Consider the following 21,762-nt stretch of genomic DNA (forward strand, 5'->3'; position numbering starts at 1 on the left):
CAAGAGGCTCTTCTTCTCCCCCTAAAAAGATAACAGAACTGAGTAGACAGGACTCTGTCACTTGATGTATATGTATCAGATGTCTCTGAGAAGGTACCAAAAAAAAAAAAATCTGCCCACAGTGGCCACTGGCAGGGAGGGTAACTGGGAGCTAAGAGAGGGGAGCAAAGGCTCATCCTTCACGCTGCCTTCTTTGTGCCTTTTACACATGTACCATGTGGTCCCATTACTTGCATCTCCACATATTTCATAATACACGGAAAAAGGTCTTGCAGAATGCACACAGGCTTCATCCCACCAGCTGCTTGCCTTCTTCAAAGAAGGCCTGGTGAGCCCCAGCAGAGCCCGGGCAGCCTGTGGATACTCAGAATCTTGGTTATGTTGGCACAGGTGGTGGGAAGATTATACAGTGTGTCTCCAGTGCACCTGCTGTGGGGGGAAAGCCTGTCAGGAGTTCTGGAGACATAGAGGCTATTGGGAAAAGGTACATGACACCAAGATAAAGTAGCCGGACAGATCCACAGCATTCTACAAGACAGATGACCTGGAGTCTATAGAGGGTGGCCATCATGAAAAGTAAAATGACAGTGGCAGGAAAGGTGGTGGCACAGGTTAAAAGAGGTGGAACAAAAAATGAGGTGGGGACTGCGACTGGATCCCAGATTGAGAAAGATGATTAGTAACTCTTGGGATGGTTTATATTCCATAGCCCAGGAGGGCAACCATTGGGATGGTTGGGGAAAGTGAACGGGGACTGAATAATTTAAAAATACACTGGAGTGTAGTTACTTTACAACACTGTACTAATCCCTGCTGCAGAGCGAAGCGGGTCAGCCCCATGTTTCCATGTGTCCCCTCTGCTGGGGATTCCTTCTCTCTAGGCCACCAAGGAACACTTGGTAGAGCTCCCTGTGCCGTCCGGTAGGCTCCCGTTAGCCTCTGCTTTATACACAGTGTCAACGGTGGGTATATATTAACCCTAATCCCCCAACTCATCCCTCTTCCCTCCTCAGTATCCATGCATCTGTCCTCTACCTCTGTGTTTACACCAGAATATTACTCAGCCATAAAAAGGAACGAAACGGGGTCATTTGTAGACGAGCATGGACCTAGAGACTGTCATCTAGGGTGAATTCAGAGAGTGAAAAACAAGTATGAAATATTAACCCATACATGTGGGATCTGAAAACACTGGTATAGACGGTCTTGTTTACAAAGCAGAAATAAAGACATGGGTTGGATATTATAAGTATGATGAAATTAATTGATGATTTTCTTAGAAGTAATAATGGTATTGAGATCGTATTAGGGAATGTCTTGACTCTTAGCAGAAGTATAGTAAAGAATTTAGAGACAAAGAAGTATGACAGTTAGGACTTACTTTCCAATACATCAGAGAGGATAAAAAGAGTATATATTCAGAGAGGGACATAAAGAGATGAGGGGAAAAGGGATCACTTGGTGAATCTAAGCAAAGGCACATGGGCGGTCATCTTATAGTTCAACTTTCTTGTAGATTAAACCTTTTTCAAAATAAACAAATTTGGAAACAAAGGGGAAAAGCTTAAGAACAAAACAAAATAGGGAAAACAGAGAGAAGCGTCCGGGGCTAGTGTAGCCTTCCGGCTCCGGGCAAGCCCGGAACGTCTCTGGGCCTCGGTTTCCGGTCTGAGGAGGGAGTGCACTGTGCGGTGACCGCAGCGGTGGAGAGCAGGGCCGCAGTGAGGAATCCGCAGGCAAAGCCCTCCGCCTCCTGACTTCCCTCCCCATCCCTCCAGACACCCAGCGAAGGACCACTTTTCCTCAGAGAGCTCATCTTGTGAAATCGTAAGGAGTTTCTCCTTCTGTTGTGAAGATTTTAATCCTTTTAGCTTCTTAGGACTTTCTATCATCTTAAAAAAATATCTGCAGGAACTAGATATAGTCAATGTGAGGGGTATAAAAGAAAATGCACAAAGTCAAAACCGTTAAAGCACTTCCTGTTAAAAATCAAATAGCATAAAACACGATGAAGCTTCAAGCCCTGAAAGACCTTTATTGTATCTCAGTGTCTTTCTGTAATTTCACCCGGATTTGTCAGTAAATCAAGTATATTTCAATAACAATGTTTAGAAAGTCAAATGTAGCTATGCTACCTTCTCAATATTTCTTTAGTTTCACAGATTAAAAAAATGAGGAAATTCTTTACAGTGTTGTGGCAACTGAAGAGACCCTCACAAGTACCGCATATTAATGCATATATGTGGAATCTGAAAAGACTGGCATAGGTGATCTTATTTACGGACAGAAATAGAGACACGGACGCAGAGAACAAACGTAGGGATACCAAAAGGGGAAGCTGGGGAGGGGATGAACTGGCAGATTGGGATTGACGTATGCACACTATTGACATGTGTCTGTGCTCAGTCGTGTCCGACTCTTTGCGACCCCGTGGACTGGGATTTTCCAGGCAAGAATATTGGGGTAGGTTGTCATTTCTTCCTCCAGGGGATCATCCTGACCCAGGGATCCAGCCCATAACTCCTGTGGCTCCTGCATTGACAGGCAGTTTCTCTTACCACTGAGTCACCTGGGAAGCCCCGACACTATTGATACTCTTGTTGGTAAGGGTGGCTCACTGCAGCTCTGATGCTCAATGGAAGGAGAACCACTTCCCACCCTCTGAGTGTTTCCTCCATGCCCAAGCACAGAGAAACCAGTTAGAAGATCCCATACTTTTCTGTTCCTTATCAGTTCCTTATCACACTTTTTTGTTCCAAACAAAGAGTTCTTTGTTTCTTTATCTATTATCATCTATCTGGGCTTCCCAGGTGGCCCTCGTGGTGAAGAGCCCGCCTGCCAATGCAGGAGACCTAGGAGATGTGAGTCCACCCCTGGATCAAGGAGATCGCCTGGAGAAGGACATGGATACCCACTCTAGGATTCTTGCTTGGAGGATTCCATGGAGAGAGGAGCCTGGAGTGCTCTGGTCCTTGGGGTCACAAAAGAGGTGAACATGACTGAAGTGACTTAGCAAGCACACATAAAATAGATAACTAATGAGAACCCATTGTATAGCACAGAAGCTCTACTCAATGCTTGGTGGTGAGAAATAGGAAGGAAAGCCAAAAGAGGGGATATATGTATACAGATAGCTGATCACTTTACTGTACAGCAGAAATGAACACAACATTGTAAAGAAACTATGCCCCAATAAATTTTTTTCAAAATATAAAAAGAAAAATGGTGGGAAAAACCCTAAAAAAAAAAAAAAAAAAGAGAGAGGTTGTGTGCGGGTGTCTGGAGAGGTGTGCTCTGCTGTGCCTTTATTCCTGCATGCCTCTCTGGAGTCATCTATCAGAGTTAATTTTTATAGGTCCTCCTCGAAAGGTTCCAAGCTCAAGGTTGGCAGGGAACGCTGTATCTGACAGAGACTGCTCTTAGCAAGTGCTCAATAGGCACCTGTAATTTTGTTGAATTTAGCTGAAATTCAGCAGGTCATGTGCCAACAATTTGTTTTCTAATTGTCAATCAGAAACGAAATGAAACAAGATCTTGTGAATGCTTGCTTCTTTGATATTATTTCTTTCTTTGTACAACATGTCCAGTTGGACTAATTGTTCTTCCAGATTACAGACTTTTAACCGTGAGAATTAGACAAACACAAATCTCTCCATATATTCTGCATGTGAGATGCCGTGAAATATCCAACACGCTCCCTCCCTGTTAGCTTGGTCACTTCCTGCCTTCTGTCTCAGCCTTTACCCAGTCCTGGGGAACTCTGTCAGTCCATTTGTTGCTGAACTTCTACTGAATCTTTCTAAAAATCTGCAAGAAGTAGCTTCACATACAGAACAGTTCTGTTCTCATAGACATAGAAATCCTCTTTCTAATGGGAAAAATGTTTCTAGATAACTATGAATATCTAGATAACTCTGGGCTTCCCGTATGGCTCAGTGGCAAAAAGAATCTCCCTGCCAAGGCAGGAATTGCCAGCAACCCCAGTTTGATCCTTGGGTCTGGAAGATCCCCTGGAGAAGGAAATAAAAACCCACTCCAGTATTCTTGTTTCTTGCCTGGAAAATCCCACGGACTAGAGGAACCTGGTGGGCTAGGCCATAGGGTTGTAAAGAGTCGGACACAACTGAGCACGCACGCACCACATATATGAATATACTGGTTTTAACTGTGGAATGTTTGCTGTGGTCTATGAGAAGTTAAAATCTTCATGTAACTCAAAGGGAGCTCAAAGGGAGCTCAAAGGGAGCTGAGGTACCCTGGGATTCAAGATCCACAAGAGAAGTGAATGGGCTGATCCAATTATTTGCAGAACTCAAGGTTTTAAAACATAGGTGGGATTTATGGTGATACAATGGATGTCTAACCATCTACTTCAATCACAGTGGTCCAAGTGATTGAAGAATTATGCTCCATCTTATACTAGCAAAGACCTAAATTAATTAAAAATGTTAAACCCATATGACATTAAAAAGTACATATACAGTGGAATATTACTCAGTCATAAAAGAATGAAATAATGCCTTTTGCAGCAACATGAATGGACCTGGAAATTGTTGAACTAAGTGAAATAAGCCAGACAGAGACAGACAAATATCATATGAGAACACTTATATGTAGAATCTAAAAAAAAAAAAAAAAACCCAAATGAACTTATTTCCAAAACAGAAAGAGAGTTATACACACAGAATACAAACTTATGGTTATCAAAGGGGAAAAGGGGATTAGGGGAGGAGTACGTTAGGGGGATGGGATTAACATACACACACCACTATATATAAAATAGATAAGCAACAAAGACCTACTGTATAAGACAGGGAACTACACTCAATATCATGTAATAACCTATAACAGAAAAGAATATGAAAAAGAATATATATATATGAATCACTTTGCTGCATACCTGAAACTAACATGATATTGTAAATCAACTATACTTCAAGAAAATATTTTTTAAAAAACACAGAAAAGTAAAAAAAAAAAAAAAAAAATCAAAAATCAAGAAAAACTCATTTGAAGGGAGGGAGGGCTAAGGAGGGAAAGCACTGAACACTCGTCTGGGAGCCATAAGGCAGAACAGGGCTGGCCTGGCTGTGCTCGGATCCTGGCACAGAGACTCCTGGTGACTGAACCCAAGAGGGGTCTGGGGCAGCCCCGTGGTGCTCACTGGTCACCAGGGGCAGCGCATTCCAGCTCCTCAGGGAGACAGAGCTGCTCCCCACGATGAGGGTCCATGTCCCACTGTGTTTGCAGGACGTGGATACTGGCAGAGTCTTAGGCAGCCTGACAACCCACAGCACTCACTGACTCAAGACGCCTGTTCCTTATCCCTTCATTGTAAAAGGAATCTTTCACACAGAGTTTCACACAAGGGACTCTGGGAGCCTCGCAGCCTCAAACGTGGGCCGAAAGTCAATGAAGCGGCGGGTTTCACAGTCTGCTTCTTGCTGTATCCATCACAACACACAGACACGGCTCAGCACAGTAATCCCCAGGTGTGGGCGGGATGTCAAGCTAAGTCATTGGAGATGGGCTGTTTCTGAAGGACGTGTTTGATCTCCAATGCGGTCGAGAGTATTTAGGATAGACTGGGTACCCGTGACCCGTGGCTGCACATATATTGCTCCTCTCAACTGAGCTGCTGGTTAATAATCACTCAGCACCGTGTTCAGGTTATTTGCTCTGGTCAAAGCCAGGAGTACAGTGCCCTTCTCAGAGCTCAAAGCAAACTCAGTGATGACCAAAGGGCTATCATCGAAAGGGGATCATTTCTCCCAGGGCACCTTCGCCATCGGCTGGGGAGACTCCTGTCACTGTGTGACCCTCCCTGTGAGCCAAGGCCAGGCAACGCTGAGAACCGTGGGAGGCGGCCTGGTTGGTGATGGAGCAGGAATGGATGGGTGGGTGAGGGGTGCTGGGGTGGGGACGGTGGCCCTGAGAAACCTGGGGAGACGCCTGCCGTGCTTCTATCTGCCTGTTTCTGCTCCTCCCCACCCCCCTCCAACGTGCGGCTTCCTGGGCGGCTCAGCGGTAAAGAATCCGCTTGCTGATGCGGAGACGCAGGCTCCATCCCTCGGCTGGGAAGATCCCCTGAAGAAGGAAATGGCAACCTGCTCGGTATTCTTGCCGGGGAAGTCCCATGGACAGAGGAGCCTGGCGGGCTCTAGTCCAGAGGGTGGCAAAGGAATCGGACACGAGTGAGTGACTCAACGACAACAGCAACACCACAACATCACACAGCTTGTCAAGGGCAGTGCTTTCTTCTGTAGCTACTGGTCTTTAGGTCACAGTCTTATCATTTTCTGATTATTACAGCAGACGAAACAGAAGGCTCCCTTTCTTGGTGCTGACAGATGGGTTGATGAGAAGATGAAGACCCTGTCTGCTCCAGGTGAGCACCCCCCAGCCAGCCTCACGTCCTGACTCCGGGCGACTCCTGGGCAGATGGGGTCTGGGATGCCTCTCACCCTCCACAGTTCACGCCGTTACCTTAAACTTCTCCTCATAGTTCTCGAAGGCCTCCATGACCATGCACACAGCTTCCATCGAGCGCTCGAGCCGGCCATCCACCCCGTTGAAGCGGTACATGCTGCCCGACACGTCTACCACCAGGCGCAGGCGCTTGGGTTTCTGTTGGGGGCTGCCCATCTGAGGGAGGGATGACAGAAAGGCCTTGAGAACCAGAAAACCATCACTGGCTGTGGTTCTGAGGGGTCTCACGCCAGCCCCAGAGTGCCAGCTGCCAGGTAGGTGCGTCAGCTGTAGGCTGCGTCCTGCACAAGGCTGTCCTGGCAGGTGAGGAGGCATGGGTTTGTACCGTTAGGAATCGGGTCACACAGCTAGAGGTGAGTGGGGGGCTCCCCATCAATCATATTACCACCCAAGCTCTGCCTTATGTCAGATCAGCGGCAACATGAGATTCTCACAGGAGCACAAACCCTACTGTGAACTGTGCGTGTGAGGAATCTAGGCTGCTTACTCTTTATGAGAATCTAATGCCTGATAATCCGATTCTGCAGGAGGAGGAGGGGGCAACAGAAGATGCGATGGGTGGATGGTATCACCGACTCAATGGACATGAGCTTGAGCAAACTCTGGGAGAGAGTGGAAGACAGGGAAGCCTGGCGTGCTGCAGTCTATGGGGTAGCAAAGAGTCAGACACGACTTGGCGACTGAACAATAACAATCATTTCATCATATAATTACAATGTAATAATAATAGAAATATCAATAAAGTACACAATAAACAAAATGTGTTTGAATCATCCCGAAACCATCCCCCCAACAAACCCTGCCTGGTCCATGGAAAAATTGTCTTCCATGAAACCTGTCCCCAGTGCCCAAAAAGTTGGGGACTGCTGATCTACAGAATTTCAGTAAATGGAGCTTCAGGTTTGTGTTGGTAGTTGGGGCCACATGGGGGAGGATTTTCCTTTGGAATATGGTCCTTTCGAGACCCAACCTAGTCCAGTAGAACTTCCTTAATGAGACTGATGCCATCTTAAAAACAATAATCAGGAAAGAATATAAACCCCAATGCGTCATTTTGTCATTAAGCCTTAGAGCCAGTTTCTCTAGGAAGATGGAGCTATTCTGGCAGCCCACAGCAATTTTACCTGTTGTGTGGTGACCTGAAAATCACTTCCACATGGTCAGTAAGAAATGTCAGATTCCTAAACTCCGGGATGTGAGGGGCAGGGGTTTCCTGGAAAGAAGTAAAGGAAAATCTCTCTTTCTGTCTTTTGCCTTTAGGAAGCTTTCAGCTTTCTACTCCTTCCAGTTACTGAATTACTGCTTCTTTTTACTTTTCCTGGCATTAAAGGCATGAACGTGGCATCGAACTATAGGTCAGCAGCAACCATCAATTAAAGTGTGAAATGCTTAGGAGTTTCAGTTTGGTTTTGGACCCAGGCCTGCCAATGTGCAGAAAGAAAAACAAAAGTATGCTTGTCAGATTTACTTACAAGAGAAAAAGGAGAAAAATTCCAGATTATTTGGTTACCATACACTCGCTGACATGTATGAAAACGAATGAGCAAAGTTAGTCATTTCAAGAAAATGCTGTGGGTACTGGAGTGTAATGGCTGGAGACAGATTCAGTGTATTTCTGAAAAGCTTGTTGAGTCTGCCTACCTTAGGCACTGCCTAACAGTGCCTCATGCTCCATGACGACTCACGGTTTCAGATGTATTTAAACACAGTGGTGGACCACAGTGAGTCAGTAAAGAAAGAGGCCATTGACTCATACCCCTATGGCTCCCCGCCCACCCCACCGACCCCCCGGGTCTCAGTGGCTACTCAGCAATTCCGGTTATTCGAGGATTTTGGAAGTCCAGAGCCCTCTAAGAGACTCACTTACTTGCCATTTTTTGCCCCTTGTATTACTGGAAATATTTTAATGTTATGACTCTTAAACTTTACACTGTGGGAGAATTCCTTATTTTCTAAACATTTCTTTGGTCACACGATAAACACAGATCTTTAAAGGAACAGAACAGCAGAAAACCACTAAGATGGCTCTAGCGTTCTCATCTGAGTCACCCTCTGGGATTCAGGGGCGTGGAGTGACTTGTGTTTCCCCTCCAGGGCACTGCTCTGTGTCCTGGGGGCTCGTCTGAGAGATAGCAGCGGCCTCTCTGGCTCCCAGCGGCTGTTGGCAGGCACTGGCGGCACACCGGAGCCGGGGGTGGCGTGTGTGTTCCCTCCGCCCATCCCGTGGCCCAAGGGTGGTCCTCCTGCTGACAGCCGTGGCCCTTGGCGGGGAGCCCTCCCCATGACCCACCTTGTCCAGGTTCCAGTAAGTGCTCTCTCCTCCGCCCTTTCAGACCGAGGGCAGATCCCTGCTGTTGGAAGACCACACTGTCTCTTTTTGGACTTTCCTACACCCCACCCTAACTTTTGTAAACAGTCTCTTTATTAGGTTCCCTCAAATGCTCAATTTGAGTGTGCCTGGTATTTCTTGACTCATGCTGGGATCTTGATTCATATAATAAACTGTAATATTTATGTTTTCTTCTAATTAAAAATATATATAATGCTTTCCTTGATGGCCATATTCAGGGTTTGTAGTCTTTCGACTAAAACAGCAACTCCAGGAAGCGTCTGCCTGTGAAGAAAGTCAAACTACAGGTCCGAGGCTCCCAGGGCACCCATACTCACTTGTGGCTCCAGCTCACCCCGGCGTTTGTAGATGGCTTTTTCTCCAGTCAGCCCATCAATGATCTTGGCATCATCTAGCTCCCCAGTAGCCTGGTGTCTTAGCCACTGTCTTTCTTTACCTTTAGCCTACAAAGACACACACATGAATGCTTACTTTAGCTCTGGAGAGTCCCTGATACATTTTATGCATGAATAACAGGAAACACGGAGCTTCCCTGGTGGCTCAGTGGTAAAGAATCTGCCTGTCAATGCAGGAGACAAGGGTTCGACCCCTGGATTGGGGAGATTCCCTTGGAGGAGGAAATGGCAACCCATTCCAGTATTCTTGCCTGGAGAATCCCATGGACAGAGGAGCCTGATGGGCTACAACAGTCCGTGGGGTTGCCAAAGAGTTGGACATGACTAAGCAACGAAATAAACTGAACAACAACAACAGGAAACACGCCAGGGATCTTTTCAGTATGTGCTGGTTCTGCACGAGCACAGCTTCACAAATGGACTGGTTTCGGCTCTGCTGACAAAGAAATGCCCTTTGTGTAGATTTTGTCCATGACATGTGTTTTAGCATATGGAAGGACAAAATGAGCTCACGGCGCGTACGAACAGGATAGTGGTATGCAAATGAACCTCTGGAGAAGTATGCAATATCCGTAATGGTGATGCATCTCTTCTGGATTTTCTGTCACGGTACTCCTAGAAAATTTATTAGGTAACAAATTAATCAGCTTGAACTTGTTAACACTGTCTGCAAGCACAGAGAAAACGTAGTCTTCAGATTCTTAAATGTGATCTTCAGATTCTTCCATTTCAAGAAGTTGTTGTTCAAGTTCTCTGTGACTTAGAGTGCAGATGGGAGCGGCTGAGAATCACAGTGCGTAAACATTTCGTACCCTTATACCCTACTGACATTCTGATCATCTACATTCAGGAATCTCCTAAATTCCTTTTCTAAAGATATTTCCACATAATGCTTAAAACTATGCCTAGTGGACTAAGATGAGAGTTAAGTGATAAAGAGTCGTAATATCCCAATGAAGGCACAGGTTTATCAAAGCTGATATTTACATTAAGAACCCAGACAATGAAATAATACTCAGTGCTAAAAACAAATCAGCTATCAAGACATGGAATGACATGGAGGTAACTTAAATGCATATTACTAAATGAAAGAGGTCCATCTGAAAATGCTACAGCAGGTAGGGTTCCAACAATACGACATTCTGTAAAAGGGCGAAGCTATGGGGAAAGTAAAAGAAGTCAGTGGTTGCCAAGGGTTGGTGGGGAGGGAGAGATGAAAAGGGAAGGCACAGAGGATCTTTAGGACAGTGAAACTATTCTAGATGATGCTGCAATGGCAGATACATGTCACTACACATTTATCCAAACCCACAGAATGCACAACACTCAGAGTGATTCCTAATGTAAACTATGGACTCTGGGTGATAACGTGTCAGTAGAGGTTCATCACTTGCAACAAATGTACCATGTCGGTGGTGGATGTTGGTAATAGGGAAGGGCATGTGCGGGGCAGGAGGGATATAGAAATTCTCTGCCCTTTCTGATCAATTTTCTGGGAATCTAAAGTTGTTCTAAAAACCTGAAGTCTCTTAAAAAATCCAGTTATGAATATAATGATAACTCTTTACTATACTGAGCCCATTTTCATTTCAGCAATGCACCTGCCAAGACAAAGAGTGGCTCAGGGTAGAAAAAGCCTAAGACTTGGATTCAGCATGTGAAAATCCTAGTTTTATCTCACTTTGGGCAGTTACTGAGATTCTCTGTGTCTCTGCAGCCCCGTCTCCAAACTGAGGGGACACTGTGTCTGTGAGCGTCTGTTTGAAGTATTACAGTCTGCATTTGGGCTTCCCTGGTGGCTCAGATGGTAAAGAATCCGCCTGCAGCGCGGGAGACCTGGGTTCCCTGGGTTGGGAAGATCCCCTGGAGGAGGGCATGGCAACCCACTCCAGTATTCCTGCCTGGAGAATCCCCATGGACAGAGGAGCCTGACAGGCTGCAGTCCATGCGGTCACAGAGTTGGACATGACTAAGCGACTAAGCACAGCACAGTCTATGTTTAATTAGAAACAGAAGTCACTAGTATTAAGTGGCGGAGAAGGCACTGGCACCCCACTCCAGTACTCTTGCCTGGAAAATCCCATGGACAGAGGAGCCTGGTAGGCTGCAGTCCATGGGGTCGTGAAGAGTCGGACATGACTGAGTGACTTCACTTTCACGCATTGGCGAAGGCAATGGCAACCCACTCCAGTGTTCTTGCCTGGAGAATCCCAGGGGCGGGGGAGCCTGGTGGGCTGTCGTCTGTGGGGTCGCACAGAGTCGGACACGACTGAAATGACTTAGCAGCAGCAGTAGCAGTATTAAGCAGAGGATTTCCCAGTTAGTTTTTTTTTTACCCTTTGCCTCTTTGCCTCTTCCTAATTATATCAAAATAATGACAGTAATATTTTCTCAAGTAACTGGGAATTGTCCCTAATTTGTAAGCTTCTAAGCATTAATCAAAGTCCAAAAAGTGACTCTGAAGCAATTTTTGTTTTCCACTAATAGATCTATTCTTCAATAACAGAAGTAGCTGAATTGCCTGTCTGCTAAGTGCATCAAATTATGGGGAAAATAACTGCTTAGGAAACCAGTTCACTTCATGTCTATTTTGACATTAGCATCAATGTAGTTATATTAAGCTGGTTTGCTATTGATAGTAAACATTTTGAGAGACTTGGGTGGATAATTAGTTATATGAAACATACTCTGCTTTCCAAAATTCATTTTTCTGCTCCAGCATCAGCACTCTCGGCACTCAAAAGAAGCAGAAAACATCTAGAACCACTTAGCAGATATATAACTGGATGAAAATCTTCCATTATCTGGAGTTTGGTGGGTGGGTGCGGGGTGGGGTGGGGTGGTGGTGGTATACCAAGAATCTCCTAAATAGCTATCTAAGGCTCTCAGCCATTTGGTTGTTCTCTAAGTTGGGACAGAGTCAGATCTAACAATACAAGAGACCTGGGTTCAATCCCTGGGTTGGGAAGATCCTCTGGAGGAGGAGATGGCAACCCCACTGCAACATTCTTGTCTGGGAAATCCCAGGGACAGAGGATACAGTCCATGGGATCGCAAAAGAATCGGAGACAACTCAGTGACTAAACAATAACAATCTTCTAAATATATTTATAAAGATCCCACTGTAATGAAGCTATCTGGAGTAAGGATGGTTTGCTATTTTAAATATTCCTATATTTACCTAAAGTATACCAGTACGTTTACCATTTACCAGAAGAACTTTGTCTTCAATTTTCCTTAGTAGGCTTGTGAGACAGAAATCTCACTTGTCAGCTAACTATCAAAGTCACTTCATTGTGAGGTAGCTCCTTAAGACTAAAAAGTAAACAAATGTTCACTCTTGGCGACAGATTTGCAAAATCCTGTGCTACTGATATCAATCCCTGATCAGGGGTAGAGCACAGAGGCCGCTATAACAGACTGAGGGCACAAGAAGGGAATGACAGGTGGTGTGAATTTGGGGAAAAGGTCTAACTTAAGAGCAAGAGAACCACGATCCAGAAAGGTGTGTTAAACAACCAGCCCAACAGCACTGCAAAATTCTTCTTTTGGTATCTATGCTAATAACTGGAAAAGACCCTGATGCTGGGAGAGACTGAGGGCAAGGAGAGAAGGGGGCGACAGAGGATGAGCTGGTTGGCTGGCATCACTGACTCAATGGACAAGAGTTTGCACAAACTCAAGGTGACGGTGAAGGACAGGGAAGCCTGGTGTGCTGTAGTTTGTCGGGTTACAGAGAGTCAAACACAACTTAGCAACTGAACAATAGCAACAACAATGCTAATAATTAGTAAGCATTATAATAAAAGGAGGTCCTGGGGAGGGAGGTGGGAGGGGGGTTCATGTTTGGGATCGCATGTACACCCGTGGTGGATTCATGTCAATGTATGGCAAAACCAATACAGTATTGTAAAGTAAAATAAAGTAAAAATAAAAATTAAAATAAAATAAAATAAAATAAAAGGAGGTCCTTTCTAGGGAATCTATTATTGCCCTTAGTAAGGGGGTTATCAAATTACAAAATACTTATTTTTCCCTTATAATATCATGTTTGTCTGCTGTCTCTAGACTGTCCATCATGGAAGAACCTAGAGATCTGGGGTCTTAACTTTCTTATGCTGGTTTGCTTCTTTTCCTGTGCACAGCTATCATCTTTTAACGTCCTCTCTAGTTTGAAGGCTTTGTTCCCATTCTGTATACCAATAAAAGAAAAAGACTTAATAAAATTTGGGGTGAGAGTGAAGGAAGGGATATGGTTTTTCCAGTAAATCTGCCACCCACTTTTTTGGGTCAACGTTTAAAATTCAAGTATAATATACTCATAATAAAGTGTATAAATCTCAAGTGCAGAGGCAGTGAACTTTAAAAGCGAACACACCCTTGTAACACGCGTACCCCCCTGGGCCTCCTGGGGTCTCTCCTGGACTTGACCCAGGCCCTGCCAAGGACCCCTGCCCCCCACCTGCTTGACTTCTAGCATCACAGATTAGGTTTGTGTGTTTTTGCATTTCATAAAGTGGGATCATATAGTATGTACTCGTCTGTGCCTGGCTGCTTTGATTCAGCATCGTTCCTGGGAAAGGCACTGACACTGTTGTGCCCAGCAGCTCTCGATTCTCTGTCTCCACCATAACAATGTCCAATCGTGTGACTTTTGACCAGACGTCACAATTGATGTCTTATCCGCTGCTGCTGCTGCTAAGTTGTTGTACGACCCCATAGACGGCAGCCCACCAGGCTCCCCCGTCCCTGGAATTCTCCAGGCAAGAACAGTGGAGTGGGTTGCCATTGCCTTCTCCAATGCATGAAAGTGAAAAGTCAAAGGGAAGTCGCTCAGTCATGCCCAACTCTTAGCGACCCCATGGACTGCAGCCCACCAGGCTCCTCCGTCTATGGGATTTTCCAGGCAAGAGTACTGGAGTGGGGTGCCATGACTGTGTTATTTCCAGCTTGGGGCTATGGTGAGTAATGTTGTCATGAATATCCTTGACCATGTCTTTTGCAGCAGGTACATGTGTATTTCAGTTGGGTGGATATGCTGGATACACTCAAGTTTAGGAGATACCATGAAATAGGTTTCCAAAGTGGTTTTTCCAATTTACATTTCCCAGGATCAGTGTATGAGGGCTTCCTTTGTTTGTATCCTCACCAAAACTTGATATTGACAGTTTCTTTTTTTTTTTTTCTTTTAATTTTAGCCATGTTGGTGGGCATCTATTCTCTTCTTTTAAATTTTTATTTGTGGGTAAATGACTTATTTTTGATTCTGCCTGTCACAGATATTTTTAGAAACAAGAACCAGTACTTTTTGTTTTTCAGAAGTGAAAGAATGTGCTAGGCTTTTGCTCCAGAACTATGGACACAAAGACATTTTTATATAGTAGCACTATTCATTCAAGTATATAGCTTGCAGATAAATAGGGACAGATAATTTATTATCTATCATCTAGCCAGCCCACCAGTACTTGGAAACTCAAAACAGGAAGAGACATGTCAGGATGGGTGTTCTTGAAGGCAATGTGCTGGAGGCGGAGAGGCTCTTCAAAACTCTACTGAGGGCTGGAATAGAAATATTGATTATTTTGGTCTGTTTATTTTATGGGATTCATTAAAATGCTTCTTTAAATAGTAAGTTCCTACTGTATTTAAATATATATTTTTACTGATAATGAAGAGCCAAGACATGTTCTTTATTGTTATTTCTATTGCATAAAGAAAAGTATTCTTGTAAATATGTCCATTTGTTTTGTATTATGTCATAAGTTCATACTAATGAGAATTCATTATATATAAAGATAGGTTTCACTAGTAAAAAGTCTACATTACAGACTTTCTAAAAAGGAAATACAGTTTTATTACTTTCATGTAAAGAATGATTAGCGTGCTCAGAGGATGACGTACTCTGGTTAATTTCATTTTCTGGGAAATAATTTGGTTAACCAGAAGGCACACACAGACTCACACACACACCACACATCTATGGCAGTGAGGACACCAGGAGGAACAAACTTGACAAAAATCAATTATCTTGGGGTTTGTGACAGTGGGTCTTGTGACTTCAGCACTGAAAGTATTCTGACTCATCTTAAATCGTCACTTATTTGGGTTACGGTTAAGCAAGACTTCTTTTATTTTCTTTGACAGAGTTGCCATTATAATTATTTGACTTATTTATCTTTGGCTGGGCTGTGTCTTCGCTGTTGCACAGGCTTTTCTCTAGTTGTGGTGAGCAGAAGCTACCCTCCGCTTGTGGGGGGCGGGCCTCTCGTTGCGGCGGCTCCTCTTGCTGGGGAGCAGCGGCTCGAGGGCCAGCAGCTTCAGCAGCTGTGGCTCCCGGGCCCTAGAGCACAGTCTCCGTGGCATGTGGGGTCTTCCTGGATCTAGTATCGAACCCATGCCTCCTGCACTGGCAGGTGGATTCTTTACTGGTGAGCCAGCAGGGAAGCCCAAAGACTTCCTTTAGCTATAAACTCTACAAGCAAGCCAATCTCCTACTATTCCTTTAGAATTAATGGAAAGATTAGAAAGGTTTAAGCGGCTTTGTAGAAAGCACATCCATTCTACGGAGTAAGACGTATAGATGACCGTCACTAAATACTTGTTGGGTGAAGAAATAGATGTAAATGGATATTGAGGATACCTGGGAGTAGTGATTTTTTTTTTTTACTAAACATTAGCTTCCATTATTTAAACATTTCTCCATGTTTGACTAACATATACTTTTTTGCTATTGATTCATACCATTCAAACAAAAAGGATGCTGAATTAAGGTAAACTTTTGTATGTTATTTGTAAAAAAACAAATTATAAATCACTGGAAACAAAAAAAATTTTTTTTCTTTATGATTCTTGATATTTTGACATAATATAAATAGCTACTAAATACCTGTTAGGTTGCCAGTTGCTCTAAAGGGTGAAATGGTATTGCAAAAAGGAGCAGCTATGGACCTTCCTGTTTTAGGGAATTCCCTGTTTCTTGAAGTAACATCTCATTGCCAGGGAAAAATAAAACAGAACACTAGTGATCCATGTCCTTCACAAAGGTGATTCTTGTTAGGAGAGTGTTACTCTTGGATGGTGACAAGGAGCTGAACTATTACCCGAGTGACAATATACTGGCATTTTACAGTGAGTTGTTATGAGCAATTTCACGTCTCTCCTTCAAGAATTAAAAATTTTTTACTTCAAAGCAGCAGGGAGCTGCATGTATCCGTGAGCACGTGTAACAGGCAGCTTAAACTCAATAGCTCAAAACTGGCCCCAGAGCCCGTCCTCCACTCTCCCCAAGTTCTCGCGACAAGAGGCAACGGGCAACCCCGTTCTTTCAGCTGTTCAGGGCACATATCTGGGAACTGTCTTTGGCTTCTCTCTCCCTCGAGTCTCACACCTAGGCCCCTGGCACAGCCTCTCAACTTCAGTGGCATCTGCCCATCTTGTACCACGCCCACGTCAGCCCTAGGTCAGCGGCCACCTCTGCCCACCTGGAGCACTTCAACAGCATCCTACTTGCTTCCCGCCCCCTGACAATCCCCTCTCCACAAAATAACCAGGGTATTTATCAAAACATGCGATTTGCAAGAAATATATCTAAAAAATACCAGCATGATTAAACTCTTAAAAAGCCTGACTTAACTCCAATTTCTCTAATCTAGGAACGAAATAGTATTTGTTTCTCTTCTTTGTCACATGCATTATCATACTTTTTGCTTCCTTCTATTTATACCAACGTCTTGAGTCTTAACTTTTAAGATAATATGGGGATTTAGGCACTATTTATTATTTTTAAACTTACTATTTTTATATTGTGTACCTTTAGAAAGCATTATTCTTGATATTTAAACTTTCTTTTCAACATATTTCCCACAATTATTTAGACCTGATTCTGTGTTCAGCTGCTTCTAACGCTCATTGCTGGTCCTTTAATACTACAGAATTCCTGTGTTGGGTTTTTTTTTTAGCATTTATTTATTTGGCTACACCCAGTCTTAGTGCAGTATGTGGGATCTAGTTGGGATCTATGTGGGATCAAACCTGGGCCCCGTGCATTGGGAGCATGGAATCTTGGCCACTGGGCCTCTAGGGAAGTCCCAAGTTCCCCATTCTCAAGGAATTTGATTCCTTTCTTAACTGGCTAGAATACTGACACATATATATGTATAATGTGTATACATACTGAATTCAAAATTTAAGTGACATATATTTTTAAAGCCTCTGAATATCTGAAAATGCCTTTCTGTCAGTTTTGCACTTCAGCTGAGTAGAGAATTCCTGGGTCACAACTTTTCTCCCCTCAGATCCTGCAGATGTTCTTCACAGTCTTTTGGTGTTCAATACATGTAAGATGAATTTTTCTTTCTTGGATGACACCTTAGTTTTTGTCTTCCTGTTTGCTCTTATATTTTCTTTGTTTTTGAAGTGTTAAATTCCGTGAGGCTGTCGTGAGGTGTTTATCTCTTTTCATTAACTTTGCCTGGCACTCAGTAAAGCTCTTTTGATCCATTGACTTAGGCCTGTCTTCAGCTCACACGTTTTTACTATTACTTGAATTATTGCTTATGTGTGATTTTTGGTGGCCTCTTTGGGAATATTGCTGGCTCATTCAGTATATATTTACTGGGCACTTACCATTAGCTAAGTACTGTTCTACTTGTTGGGAAGGCTCATGGCTCCATATGTTAGCACTCTGCTCTGTTTTTATTGACCAGCTTTCTTAGGGTTTCTACCTCTACAGTATGGAATAACAATTCAAGTTTTCCATTCACATTAGTAATTAGACTTCAGACTGGATTGAGTCTGTTCTTCCTGCTTTTAATGTAGATTTCAACCTTGGCATTGCGTTTTTCATTTTCTTCGAGACCTTCCTCATGGCATTCAATTCCCTTATTATTCCTGCTTGCCTCTTGGCCAGATCCTTTTCAGATGTCTTATTTCACTTACTTCAGGCTTCTTTGAATTGTGAGAAAACAAAACAGATGTTTTCTAAAAATCGTTGTTTTCTGAAGAAAATATTCTAGCCTGCTGACCTCTTCTTCTTCTATATCTTATTACTCATTATTCTACCTCACTGCAGAATAATTTCATATATCTCATCTTATTTAATTTTTTTTTTGTACTCTTATTCTTGGATGATGAGATGGCTGTTCACAGCTGCTCGACAACAGGTTGGATAGATTCTCCACTTTGTTATTATTAGAAGTCTCCTTGAAGATTTTAGACTGGTATTAGCAGTTGAAGCAAAGCTGTACCACTAGCTCAAGAGCTCAGCAGGAAAGGAGTTGGAACCGTGGACAGTCACAGCATGAGAGCTTCATCTCCACATCATTTCTTATTTTGTTTGGAAAAACCATTGCAGTGGGGCCATTTGGCCTTTGTTTGATCTCGTCTTCAAGCCAAGAATAAGTTGGGGCTGCTCTGGCCCCTTTCCCAGGGTTACTGCCTTTCCAGCTTTCTGCTTGTCACTCTCTGCCACCGTGTAAAACTCAGACCTCCCACCCCCACTGCTCATAGCGCTGCTGCTGTCAGGCACTGCTACTTGTAGTGACAACGTGGAGGTCAAGAGCTTGTCCTGACTTCTAAGAAAGTGAAAAATGCAATGCCAAAGTGGAAATCTACATTAAAAGTAGGAAGAACAGACTCAAGCCAGTCTTAAGTCTAATTACTAAAGTGAATGGAAAACTTTAATTATTATTCCATATGATCCCCTGGAGAAGGAAATGGCAACCCACTCCAGTATTCTTGCCTGGAGAATCCCATGGATTCTGGTAGGCTACAGTCTACAGGGTTGCAAAGAGTCGAACATGACTGAGCAACTTCACATAGAGGTAAAAACCCTAAGGAAGCTGGTCAATAAAAACAGAGCAGAGAGCTAACATACAGAGCCTTCTGATCAGCTCTCGGGGTCTCTCTTCTCCTCCCCGTCTTTCCAAGTAAGAGATGTTAATGTGATTTGTGGTCTCACGGACTCACTTGCTAGTACTGCTGTTTCTTGGGAGTCTGAACTGTCTTTGGTACTATTTTCCACAGGGGTCACATTGCATTAAATTTAGCAAAAACTCTTCAAATCTTCTCGTATGTCATTAGCACTCTTCCCTATTACATGGGTTTTTTGGTTTACAGCCTTTTAGTTTTGTAATCCTTCTAATGGTCACCTGTCAAAGACTGAGTTCGATCCCTTTGCTCACAGAGCCTGGATGTCAGGACTGTCTTTCTCGGTGGTGCTCAGTTAAGCTGTCCTCTTATGGCACGGAGAGGCTACTGCAGCCTGGCGTGCTGCAGTCCATGGTGTCACAGAGTCGGACACGACTTGGTGACTGATGCCTCATGACGAGTCACTCGTCTGCTAAGAAGCAGTAATTAGCATTTTACTGCTCTCTGGAAATGCAGATGTTCCTTGACAGGACTGCCTCCATTTCTCCCTGCTGCACGCCCCCGTCCCCCACCCCCAACCCCCGCCAGCCCGCCAACTCTTTGCTCTCTGCGGTCACCTTCGTCTACACATCTTTCCTCTTGGCTTAGGCTGTTCTTCTATACAGATGACCAAAGAAGCACAGAGATATCTGTACAGATATGCAAGCCTGTCTGGCCTAATCTTGCTCTTGAACTTGAGTCATAACTTAAAATCTTCAAGTATCATGCTCGACATTTCTCCATGGATGCCCCAGTAGTGTGAAAACATCAGAACAGCCAGAGCAAACATCTGCTTTCTCCACAAGCCTGTCCTTCTCAAGTGTTCCTTGTTTCTGTCCCCGAGGGCTCAAAAGCCTCACCATGCCCCTCTCCCCACGTGCCGTCAGGAACTCTCTGCAGTCCTACCTCCCTAGTCCCATCCTTTCCTCTTCATCTCCATTACCCTGGTTGGGGTGCCTATCACTTCCCACCTGAATAACTGAAGTGATGCTATGACCTGACTTCCTGCCTTCCACTTCTCTCTCCTCTGATATTATATCCCTTCATGGGCTTCCCAGGTGGCTCAGTAGTAAAGAATCTAACTGCCAATGCAGGAGACGCAGGTGACTCGGTTCCATCCCTGGTGTTAGGAAGATCCCCTGGAGGAGGAAATGGCAACCCACCCCAGTATTCCTGCCTGGAGAATCCCATGGACAGAGAAGCCTGGTGGGCTACAGTCCATGGGGTCGGTAAGAGTCAGACATAGCTGAGCATGAGCACAGGACTTAAATGATCATAAAACTTCTTTTTTTTTTTTTTAGGAAAATATTATTTATTTATTTGGCTGTGCCCAGTCTTAGATGTGACGTATGGAATCTTTAGTTGAGGCTTGCGGGAGCTAGTTCCCCAACCAGGAATAGAACCTGGGTCCCCTGCATTGGGAGCATGGAGTCTTAGCCATTGGACCACCAGGGAAGTCCCTGAAACTACATACAGAAGGTAAAACCACAGCACTCCCTTTCTCAGTTGCTCCCACAATCCTCACTGACTACAAAAGGTAGGCAGCATGGATTCACCTTCTTTCCAGTTTTCTCTCCACTGCCCCCTACACACAGGCCCACCCCGAAGCTGTGAATTCTATAGTCACGCTGGAGTTTGCCATTCTCCAAACAGCTTTGTGTTAAAGTCTTTGTCCCCTTCTCATTGGTTCCTCCTATCTTGACCAGAGCTACCCAAACTGCCTTTGGTGTGTGAACATTTGTTACTGGTCTGTGATACAATAGGTCACATAAATTGATAGTAACCATTTAGAAATTTATATGACAATTTGACAAAGTAATTTTAGGTTTGTTGAACCTCATATTTAGTAATATGGGCTTGGATTTTGTATGCTGGTTTTTTATATCATTTTTTCACTAATTCATTTCTATTATATAAAGTATTAATCTGTTAAAAGGAAAAGAGGATTGAAGAACAAGGTAGCCTTTGTGAGGAGTTACTGGAAACAATCAACTGGGCTATTGCAGAAATAAGCTTCTTTGCATGCATTCTAAGTCGCTTCAGTCGTGTCTGACTCGTTGTGACACCATGGACTGTAGCTTCCTTAGGATCCACTAAACTGGTTACTAGGATGTGAGAGAAACACGAACATAAAGGTATTATTTTCCCAATTAACATGTGTGAAGGACTGGTCTTAAAAAAAAAAAAAGTATTCATTTGCGATCAATTGAATAAAAAATAAAACCTGGCTGCTCTCCACAGAAAGTTTGAGAGGCACTGGTCAAAACCATCTTTCTACCAGCATCCTTAGAAGAGTTGCCAATTGAAACCATACTCATCCTTCATGGTCCAGCTCAAATGACACTTCCTCTGTGAGTTCTTCCTTAACTGCCCAGCCTAGAAGTTGCTCACACAGCTGTCTCCAGAACCACAGCACTTAAAGTTAAAAACTTTCTGAAGCTTTACCAATTGTGTCTTCTCTTACAGCTACATGCATCTTCTTCACTAGGTTGGGTGTTGAGGTCAAGAACCATTATGCAAAATAGATATTCAGTCCCCTGGGTGAAACATAGTTATTATAGATTAAATAAAGTGAATGGGGAAATGCTTTCCATTCTTTGCCTACTGCAAAGTGGGGGCTCT

The 21,762-nt window shown here is 43.9% G+C and overlaps 1 protein-coding gene across 1 annotated transcript in view; it reads right to left on the bottom strand.

The window, feature by feature from the left end:
- The window catches only part of VWA8 (von Willebrand factor A domain containing 8), a 382,159-nt gene that overhangs the window by 18,175 nt on the left and 342,222 nt on the right, over positions 1–21,762 (bottom strand). The window contains exons 41-42 of the mRNA XM_068984307.1: positions 9,157–9,282; positions 6,487–6,645 (exon numbers count right to left, since the gene is read on the bottom strand). Coding sequence (XP_068840408.1) covers positions 6,487–6,645; positions 9,157–9,282 — 285 coding nt within the window. The remainder of the gene's footprint in view (positions 1–6,486; positions 6,646–9,156; positions 9,283–21,762) is intronic.

Source organism: Capricornis sumatraensis, chromosome 12, assembly GCF_032405125.1.
Source record: "Capricornis sumatraensis isolate serow.1 chromosome 12, serow.2, whole genome shotgun sequence".
NCBI lineage: Eukaryota > Metazoa > Chordata > Mammalia > Artiodactyla > Bovidae > Capricornis > Capricornis sumatraensis.